This window comes from Eschscholzia californica, unplaced genomic scaffold (assembly GCF_041429995.1).
Source record: "Eschscholzia californica isolate CP2 unplaced genomic scaffold, dmEscCali1.0.p SCAF_2, whole genome shotgun sequence".
NCBI lineage: Eukaryota > Viridiplantae > Streptophyta > Magnoliopsida > Ranunculales > Papaveraceae > Eschscholzia > Eschscholzia californica.
The window spans coordinates 57,698,066-57,708,642 of record NW_028238309.1 but is presented as its reverse complement, the minus strand read 5'-3'; the positions used below and the strand labels follow the sequence as shown (position 1 = coordinate 57,708,642).

The 10,577-nt window shown below is 35.8% G+C and overlaps 2 protein-coding genes across 4 annotated transcripts; both read left to right on the top strand.

Moving 5' to 3' along the window:
• Positions 1–1,393: 1,393 nt before the first annotated feature.
• Positions 1,394–7,838, top strand: LOC147559473 (caffeoylshikimate esterase-like). Of its 3 annotated transcripts, none has more exons than XM_086661378.1 (10): positions 1,488–1,868; positions 2,064–2,122; positions 2,234–2,324; positions 2,406–2,438; positions 4,295–4,441; positions 4,626–4,756; positions 5,892–6,029; positions 6,155–6,253; positions 6,464–6,877; positions 7,736–7,838. In XM_086661378.1, the coding sequence occupies exons 2-9, from the start codon at positions 2,102–2,104 to the stop codon at positions 6,866–6,868; spliced, it is 1,065 nt and encodes a 354-aa protein (XP_086517504.1). In that variant the 5' UTR covers positions 1,488–1,868; positions 2,064–2,101; the 3' UTR covers positions 6,869–6,877; positions 7,736–7,838. The 3 variants fall into 3 exon arrangements, with proteins under 3 accessions (XP_086517502.1, XP_086517504.1, XP_086517503.1); XM_086661377.1 differs by lacking the exon at positions 7,736–7,838 and adding an exon at positions 7,717–7,734; XM_086661376.1 differs by lacking the exon at positions 7,736–7,838 and having other exon boundaries at positions 1,394–1,868; positions 6,464–7,194.
• On the top strand, positions 7,798–10,509 carry LOC147559472 (Small nuclear ribonucleoprotein family protein). The gene is made up of 7 exons (XM_086661379.1): positions 7,798–7,932; positions 8,021–8,075; positions 8,293–8,317; positions 9,546–9,623; positions 9,862–9,966; positions 10,050–10,169; positions 10,277–10,509. The coding sequence occupies exons 2-6, from the start codon at positions 8,071–8,073 to the stop codon at positions 10,164–10,166; spliced, it is 330 nt and encodes a 109-aa protein (XP_086517505.1). The 5' UTR covers positions 7,798–7,932; positions 8,021–8,070; the 3' UTR covers positions 10,167–10,169; positions 10,277–10,509.
• The last annotated feature ends 68 nt before the right edge of the window (positions 10,510–10,577 follow it).

The following is a 10,577-nucleotide window of genomic DNA, read 5'->3' as shown; positions in this document are numbered from 1 at the left end:
GAAGAGATCATTCCCTTCGTCGGAACTTAGAGAGAAGGAGAGTGGAAGAGGATACGATGAGATGGAGGAGAGAAAGAAGAGGAGAGAATAAAACATCAACCATTGTTAACTTTGTCAGTTAACTTTAATAAGGATGCCATAACTATCCTTCTTCCCCAAAAACTTTTTTTGGTTCTAAAACATCGATTTTTTTTTATAACTCCGTCAGTTAACTTTAATAAAGATGTCATAACCACCCTTCCTATAAATATATTTTCAAGTAAAATTAATTTAAAAAAACATTAAGCCACCTCATCTCACCCACTTCACCACACTTCAACTTCGCCTCACATCTCTCTCCACCTCACATATTCTTATCTGATGGAAGGTCGCCGACCGGAAAATTTTCAAGTCGGCAACCTTCAACCATAAAAAAGAAATCATTTCTCTCATTATTCTTCTTCTTCTTCTTCTTCTTCTTCCTCCTCTCTTCTTCTTCCTTTTATTCTCTTCTCCCTCCTTGGTCTCTTAAACACTCCGGCTAAGGGATACCCCTTCACCGGAGTGTTTAAGAGAGAAAGAAGAGAGAGAAGAGTTAGATGGGAGATAAGAGAGAAGTAGAAGAAGAGAAAAAAAGTTTTTTTTTTTCTTTTTATAGTTGAAGGTTGTTGGTCGGAAAAAATTTTCGACCGGCTACCCTCCGTCTGAGAAGAGAGATGCGAGGGGAGGGGAGGTGAGGTGGAGGTGAAGTGTGGTGAAGTGGGTGAGATGAGGTAACATAATGTTTTTTAATTAATTTTATTTCGAAACTATATTTATAAGAACGGTAGTAATGGCATCTCTATTAAAGTTTACTGTCGGAGTTAAATAAAAGGGACCAAATTTGAATTTACGAAAAATAGAAAGTTAAGAAAAAAACTGGTCACATATTAGGGGAAAAAAGAAATAACTCGTTGATTTTTTTCGACAAAAGCCATTTGGGTGATTATAAAGGCACTAGGCTAAATGGTTGTAAGCGAACGTCCGACAACTATGTTTTCCATAGGCGCTGACAAATCTGTAAGCACCCGACGCCCGCAAATCTGTTAGCACCCGACGCCCTCGAATCCTTCCACCAAATTTCTGCTGCTTGAAGACTTCTCGCTACTGCTATCCTTGATATTAAACTAGCACATTTTTCTCTCTTATCTCTCAACATTGTATTCCTCTTCATTCGTTCCGATTCGTTTATCATCCGTGATTAGCATCTCCTAATACCCCATCATCTTCAATACGGACTGAGTTTCCTTCGGCTTTTGTCCGTAGTAGCGCACTCTTACTTAGGCTTTTGTTTCCTTGGACCCGAGTCAATGACATGGCAGCCCGGTTTGAGCCGTTTGGCATGGTGCTTATGGAATCACCCAAGCCATTTTCTCAACCTTTGGCCCAAATGGGGGGCCCTACAATTGTGGAAGCAAGTAAGGATGAGAAGATATGTTGTGATTCATGATCCCAATACATGAAGATTTGTCAAATACCGAGGCAGACAGATGGAGTAGATAGAGAGAGAGAGAGAGAGAGAGAGGATCCTAACAAAAGGATGATGGGGATGGGCAAAGAAAGAGTTTAGAGAGAGAAAATAAGCATCTAACTTCATATGGACCATATCTCCGATTTGGATACCAACTCGTGTTATTATTAATCTTCTTTTCAGTACAACAACAACCCCCCGCAAAGAAGAAAGAAGAAGAAACGCAAAGAAGAAGAAGAAAAAGAAGAAGAAAAAGAGAGAGAAACTACACATACACAAATCATAATCTCATCCCAGAGATATATATAGAGATATAAACTCTATGTTTCTTCGTTTCCTTCAAACTTTATCTCTTCTTCTCTGATCTAATCTTTTACAGGTTTGATTTCTCTCTGTCTCTATAATCCAAAATTATCACTTTAGAGGAATGGGTTTTTGTTCTTTTAGATTTATATTTGTTTGTTTGATCAAAATATTGGTGTGGGTAAGTATGTATTATATACATTTATGAAATTTCATACTGAGATCTCATTATTGTTCTTTTCTCTTACTTGGGTTGTGTTAATTGATGCAGGTTTCTGTGTTTAATTGAAATATTTTAGACATATAAAGATGGATATAGAATACCAAGAGGTGGGTATTCTCTCTCTCTCTCTCTCTCTCTCTCTCTCTTTCTTCCATTTTGAATTTCCATTGTTGTTTGATATTGTGGTGTTTTTGTTTTTGGGTAATGGTGGATAATAGGAGTACATTAGGAATTCCAGAGGAGTACAGCTATTTACTTGTAGATGGTTGCCTTATTCTTCACCAAAGGCTCTTGTTTTCCTTTGCCATGGTTGGTTTCATCTCTCTCTCTCTATCATCTTTCTCTCTCTAGAACTTCCACTCAAAAAGTAAAGTTTTAATGTCATTGCAGGTTATGGCATGGAATGCAGTGGCTCTATGAAAGGTAATAAATGAACCTATTAAATTTTTTTCATTACTTTCTCAAATTTTGTCTTAAAAAAAAAAAAAAAATCTTTTTTCAATAACCCACTTTTATTCTTTTGAGATTACATTTTTTATTTTCAGAAAATTAATCTAGTATTGGTGTCTTGAACCTGAGACCTTGAGGGTGAAAACTAACTTGGTAACGATTTAAACCAAGGGTTATCTTCATATTAGATCATTAAAATTGTTTCCTCTGTTTCTACAAAGACCATTACAAATTTACCCTGATTACCCTGGTTTGAGGTTTCATCTAAATGTGCATAATGTGCAAAAAAACCTAGTTAAAAAGTCTTCAGGCCCTTCAGGGTATCTTTAGTCTTTAATTAAAACACTACTTTATCTTATTTTTTAGGTAATGTCATTTGTCAATATCAATACAAAAGTACTTGTATTTGTTTTTTCTTTCAAATAAAATGTAAATGAGTGGTTGCTGATTCGACCGTGAACTTGTACTAGTTCACCTAATTTGGTTATTTAATGAATTATTTGATATGAAACTTCTGTTTTTTTAGATGTAAACTTTGAAGTTTATAAAAATTTGATCATTAGCGTTACGCTAATTTTCTTTTTTGAAGAATGAGAAAAAAGGATATTAACATATTTAAGTATTTTAGTTTTTTAATTTCATATTGGAAATCTAGAAACTGAGGAAAAAAGCCGAATATGAAAACAATTTGTGGGGTTAGGTTAATACAAAAGTATGTGGTGTTGGCATAGTCTCACAGAATGTCTAACTTGCATTAAAGACCATAGGGGGTCGTCTTATCTTGTAAATAGATCTCTTAATAGGACTTTTAAGTGAAACCGATAGACGAAGATAAACACTAATGTTGAGTGCACAAGTAAAATTCCTTTGCCTAACACATGGATATATGATTACATTTCTTCTAGAATGATAGTAACTTAACCTCGGAGGTGGACCGAGTTCTTAAAGATAGACTTTCTAAATCTCTGTAATGAAGATTTCGACTTTTTTATGTTGTTGCAAAAATGAAGATTTCGACTTTATCTTCCGTGTTTCTTATTCAACTTTAAATGGGAGAAATTTATTGCAAACTGAGTTTTCATATATGTTTTTTGGGGGTATATTTTTCAATGTATGGTGGGAACTAGTGAACGAAACTAATGACTTAGTTGTTTGATTAGTGAAGCATATTTTATTATGTGGGCCATATTATGGTTTGTTTGGTTAACCAACAACTATACACCCACTACTCAATACTCTGTCTAGAAAGATTGTGTGCTAGAATTACTCGTCACTCGGTATGATTACGTGGCCCCTTTAATTGCCTTTGTAAAGTGTATGTCACGCAAACTTGAGGCCAGTTGAAGAGGGAGACGTAAATTCCATGGTTTTGTAAAATGAAAAGATGTAGACGTGTGGAGTTTTATTTCCTTTGCTATTTGGGTGGGGTTATCGAATGTTATCTATGGAAAAGTAAGAAAATGTTACCTAGTGACGGTAATAGTTTACAATGAAGTAGAGATGTGTTTCAACCTAATTAGATATGGCCCAATAAAACGTTGTTTGGCTGCAATGACGCTCTTAAGACTGATGCTAAGTGAATAAGTCTGCATCCGCGATTGAATATTCTTGTCCAATCATATAAGTTATCATCTGTTTCTGTTTTACATGTAAACCTTTGTTTCAGTACTTATTACCGAACTTCAGGATTTTAGGTCTCACTTGAAAGCACAATTCCTTTTTTCTTTTTAGCTTTAACCTTTGAACTTCTTTAAGTTAGAATACTAAAACTATTTGTAAATTTCATTAAAGTTGTATTGTTAAATTGATCCTGATGTTTTATTGTTTAGGGTGCGGGATAAGGCTAGCAAATGCAGGATATGGAGTGATCGGGATCGATTACGAGGGGCATGGGCGATCCAGGGGTGCCCGATGTTATATTAAAAAGTTTGATTATATTGTAAATGACTGCAGCGATTTTTTCAAATCTGTATGTGGTAAGCACCAAGTCACACAAACTCTATTTAATGGATATGTATATATGTATAATATTTTCTAAAATTGTTTCGAAAGTAGACGCTTCTGAAAAAGTGCTCTTTTTATCGAATGACTTTATAAAAGCACTCGTGATTATCTCATTTAGCATCATCTTGTCTAATGTTCCTCGTTTTGTGTTTAAAGATCAAAATGAATACAAGGAGAAGGCAAGGTTTTTATACGGGGAATCGATGGGAGGAGCAGTGGCTCTGCTTGTCCACAAAAAGGATCCAACTTTCTGGAATGGCGCAGTTCTAGTTGCACCCATGTGTAAGGTATCATCACTCATTTTTATCGTTATTTTATGAGAAAGTAGTACCAAACTTTCCCTTCCCTGACCTAATACCGTGTTTGTGCTTCATAAATTTCAATACCTAGCTCACCGATTTTTGTTAGAAGTTGGATCAAATGAAAAGCTTGTCAATAATTAGTCCGAATAAGACCTTTAACGTACATCGATATGTATCGGGAATCCCGACTTTTGGAATCTCGACCTGAGTCCAATTCCACACTTATTTTCTTTAATTTTACATAAGAAATATTACTTTTACGTTAAATTACGTATTTACAAGCACATATTAGAAAATGAAAAGAATCCTTAGCCGGGGGTTTCTATCAGCTGGCTCAGGATTCAGGAATCGAGTTTACATAGGTTTGTCAAACAAGTTTGTTTGTATTAATTATCGGAAAGAAGGCAAGAGCCACAAGATAATTAATGAGTCCGAATATAAGAAAGCAAGTCGAGTAGAAAATATTGTGCTTTATTAGACAAAGCTGTAGGAGTTGGAAAAATCCTTCTATCTTGCATATAAGCCGAACTGACAATAAAAGCAAGAAATCGATTGCTATCAAATCGTTCACTTCTGAATCAATTATGAACCTTTAATAGTAATGACTTGTAACTAAAAGCTATTTAAGTTTCGGCGAGCTACTGTCACCAAACTTAGTACTATTGACCTTTTTCTGTATGTGGGTTCAAGTCCAATCGCAAAATTAGGTGAGAAATGAACTGGAAAGTGGGGTTGAAATGACCAAGAAAATAGAATTTTGGCTTGTTTGTGTAAGGTAGGGTAATTCAGCAAAGGGGAGAGAAAAACTGATAATCTGGTTTCCTAATGGGCCCAGTATAGTAATGGTGAAATAAATGAGTAAGTCATTTTCTCATTGGGATGTCAGATTGTAATCAATAATGGTCCATACGTCATTAATAAAGCTCCTAAATACTGTCATACCATTGATATAGCCATGACAATGATGATGTCGGTTGATCAAAGCGTTCTGTTTTTTAAGTTATTTCAAATATTTCTTTTGAGCAAAGTAGGGAATAATTCATTTTCTTAAAACTTTGAAATAAATTGTGTACCATTTATCGGTTTGAATGAGATGGCAAAAGTGTTCTTGTGTATGCAGATATCGGAGAAGGTGAAACCACATCCGATGGTTGTTAACATATTGACTAAAGTAGAGGATATCATACCGAAATGGAAGATTGTCCCCACAAAAGACGTCATTGATTCCGCTTTTAAGGATCCAATTAAGCGTGAAGAGGTAAGGTGGTTTCACCATCATTCTCTTACTACATATACTCGTGGCCTTCACAGGCATTTGTATGTTATATTTACAAACAATAAAGTTTACAGATAAGACATCCAACAACTTAATGATGCATGTAGGTACGGAGCAACAAGTTGATTTACCAAGACAAGCCCAGGCTCAAGACGGCGTTGGAGATGCTCCGGGCTAGTATGGGCCTTGAGGATAGCTTAAATGAGGTTGTTTTTTCAAACTCTTTTTTCTTTTTGCTTTGCAACTATTTCCATACTATGTCTATGAAGATGTCTGCTTCTCGAGTCCGTTATAACTTATATGTACTTGACGAGTGACAGTTACTCATGCTTATCTCTAGAAAAAAGATTATCCGCTTTTTAATCATTACGAAAGTGTATTTCATTCCTCCAATTGACCCTAAGGCTGTGGAACAGGTGACTCTGCCGTTCTTTGTGTTGCACGGAGAGGCTGACATAGTAACTGATCCAGGAGTGAGCAGAGCGTTATACGAGCAAGCGAGCAGTAAAGATAAGACATTTAAGCTTTACCCAGAAATGTGGCATGCTCTCACGTCCGGAGAGTCTGATCAAAACGTCGAGATAGTTTTCTCTGACATCATATCTTGGCTTGAGAAGCGCGCCAGTTTTGGCAGCTATACCACCACCACCACCAACAACAACGCCACCACATTTCAGCCGGGTAACCACCTGAACCCGACAGTTAAGCAACTTCCTCAGACTATTGAAACCGATAAGCGAGAACAACAACAGAAGACGCGTCATGGAAGATATCTTTGTGGGTGGAAGGGGAAGAGAATGCATCATCACTCGGCCATGTAGTTAACCTATGTATGTGTTATTTCAATCCCTCCATTGTTTCGAACTCTCTTGCTAATATTTGATCATAATTTATGAAAATACTAGAAGATTATGTTTCAACTTGTTCCTAATTTATATTTCTCCTAAGGAGGCAATAAATTTTTGGAAAGGATAAGACACTTCTTTGTATCTCCAAATCTTTGTTTGGGTTAGAAGTTACATGGAGTTGGAAATGATACGAGAGTTTGTATAAAAAACATGTAGATCCATCTCATCAGATTAGAAGTTAGGTTATCTCAATAACTTTTAATGCTATTAAAAGTTTATTCAGATCTTACAATTTTAGTGATGTATGTGTATTTTTCCTCTTAGAAACTTTTTTGATTAAGTTTCGGCACATTTTGTTTACAGTTTTGTATTACTTCCAAAGTTGTTAAAGACAATGTGCTTTTTGACCTAGACCTGCCAAAATAAGTTAACCAAATATGATTAGAGGCAATGCACATCTTCTTCTTCTCCGACAAAAAATCGTCGGTTGGCAAGTTCTAGCTAGGGACCTTACCTCAAAAACAATTTTTCTATTTCTCTCTTCTTCTCTGTTCATTTCCACCCTCTACTCCGCCAAAAGGGAACCCCGTAGCCAGAATCTGGTCTGGATCTAGGCTTTGTAACCTTAGACCAAGACTTCTTCGTGGATCTAGGGTTTCAAACCCTAGCCCCACTCCCATAAGTTCTGGTCGGACAGAGAAGAAGAAATTAAAAATAATTGTAGGTTGATGGTCGCCCAACTGACGACTTTTTGTTACATCACTTCGTACATAATCCTGTAAAATGTGTTTGACAGAACTATCTCACTATCTGTATCTTAGGGACACCGGTTATATCTAGTTTAGTAAAATAGCATTGCAACAAGCGTCATTGAAGATAAAAAAAAGTGTCGCTGAAAGTACATATAGATACGTCAAGATGTATAGTTGGGGTGCGTTTGTGAAAAAGGGTGGTGCTCATAACTCTTCTTTCTCGAATCTAAATCTACACACCGCCCAAGAGTAAAGAGGAAGACTAAACCCTAAACCTTCGTCTCGGTGAGTTTCTCTTTTTCTCATTTTCAAGCTAGAAATATTATCGTCATCACCAAGATCATAGTAATACTTAACAACTCTTGTTTTTCAGGTTCAGTGTTATTCCGCAAAGAAAAACCCTAGACATTCACATACCTCAATATGAGGTAATTAATTCTGTAAACTTCTCATTTTTTTCTGAATACCATTTTGATTAGGGTTTTCTTTCATCACTTTGAAACTATGGGTAATGGCTATAATTTACTAGTATCTTATTTTTGGCTACTCGATGAATTTACTTCATTTTTATGAATTTTTATTGGTTAAATCTCTTCTTCAGTTCTAGTAGCCCTAATTTTTTCTTTTCTTTTCCCTCTTTTGCAGTCGACCTATGGAGGAAGACACAAATGTAAGTTACCCTTAAACTTTTTTTTTTAGGGTTTTAACTTTTGTTTTGTCTTGCCTTGTTTGTGGTTCTTTCCACAGTTGAAATTTCTGCTATTAAAAGTTAAATTCTTGGTGTGTCAAACTTTCAAGTTTCAATCAGCGGAGGAAATGGTTTATGCCATTTTATTTGTCAATTTTCTTTCTTAGTGGAAATGCATGTCAAAATCCTTAGATTTTATAGCTCAATCCTAGATTTTATAGCTCAATCCTAGATTTTATAGCTCAATCCTAGATTTTATAGCTCAATCAGTTTGAACAATTCGAGTCTGTGGTGGTTTAGTACACTTACGGTTCTAAGGTTAGTATAAAAGACTTGCAATAGTGAAAGAATTTAGCATCGTCGCTTGTGCAACGATCTAAGTAGACAATGTTTAAACAGGCGCATAAGATACGCATATAGGCGTACGCTTCGAGGCAAAATATAGGTGTACCGCATCAAAACTTACGTTTCGATGTTGTCGTAACTTTCTTTAGTTTTATTTAACTTCTAGAGGTAATCAAAAGGGTAGAAGTGACTGAAACATCCATATCCTTTAACTTCACTATTAAAAAGTTAATTTTTTTTATAGAACTACGAATAAATTCAATAAATTTTACTATTAATAGAATAAAATACTATAACTATATAATATATGAGATTGAAGCTACGCCTCGAGGTACTACCTCACATTGTTAAAGAAAATTGCATCGAGGTGTACAAATGTTTTTTAACATTGCAAGTGGATACGAACGAGTAATAGATTTAGATCGGCTTATCTACTAGGAATTATGCTTGCAACTGTTTCTTGTGATACCAAGCTTTGAGAAGTCCAAGTTAAAAGTCCTCACTTTTGTTATAGCATCGGATTATTTACACCTGCTTTAAGGATTTTAGTTGAATTGGGAGGCCTGGATTCTGACGCTTTTAAGTTAAGATCCTTTTTACTGGGAAGGGTCGTTTTATTTTGATGGCCGTTTGCTTACTTCTTTGTATGTCTCAATGTCTGCATGCCCTTCTTTTTATTATGACTCATGCTCATCTTTGGGCCACTGTCTCTTACTTTGTTCGGAAATGATTTCTTTGGCTGAATATATCTCGTCGGCATCTTCCTTACTTTTCTATTGGTTTACATGCTCAATCAGTTCTTGCAATTATACCAATTATCTGTAAACTAGAATTCACAAAGCTTATTAAAGTATACTTGTGACAGGGAGGCAAGACTGAGGAAGAAGAATTCAATACTGGTCCACTTTCTGTTTTAATGATGAGTGTCAAGAATAACACTCAGGTATAACTTTTCCACTCTAAGCATATAGTCCAAAAGTATTAAATTTAGCAACAAATGTTTAAAAACTTCAAGACATGCTTGAAGGCATATATTATCGGTTCATAATGTTATCTGTTTTCTCAAGTATTTTTTGAGACAACGAGATCAAGTATGTTTTTTCACTACTCTAATAAGGGGTATAAATTAAATGTCAAGCAGTCGATCGACTGTGTTTTTCTAACTTTTGAAATTCTCTCAGGTGCTGATTAATTGCCGAAACAATAGGAAGCTTCTTGGTCGAGTGAGAGCCTTTGATCGTCACTGCAATATGGTTCTCGAAAATGTCAGGGAGATGTGGACTGAGGTCAGTTATTTAATAAATCTTTCTTCTCGTCGAATTCCGTTCTCTCTGGAAACCTCTGTTAAGCAAATGTTAAACTTGTGCAGCTACCCAAGGCTGGGAAAGGCAAGAAAAAATCTCAACCCGTGAACAAGGATAGGTTCATCTCGAAGATGTTTCTCCGTGGTGATTCTGTCATCATTGTTCTAAGGAACCCTAAGTGAGAGGTGAGTATCTTAACATGTAATGTTAAACTATTAAAATTCTCTAGGACAACTTACTGAAATATCTCAATCATCTGCTTGACTGTAAGGGAATCCCATTTTTGTTACAGGGGTAGCTGGACTAAGAAATGCTGGCATACTCAAAATGGAGCGACTGAGCGAGAGAGGACAGTAAAGAAGAGGCATAGCGTAGAATTTCCTTTACCCTTTCACCGGCAAACACAAATTGAGTACATAAAAAACTGATTAAGAACATCTAATGCTATCTAAGAGTTGTAACTGAAATTACTTGTACTCTGTGAAGATTTCTTTATTTGAATTTGAAATGGACTAATGTTTGTGATTTCTCTTGCTCTCTGTTTATGTTTTCTGACCCAACTGTAGTGCAAGCCATCAGATGAGATCACCTAA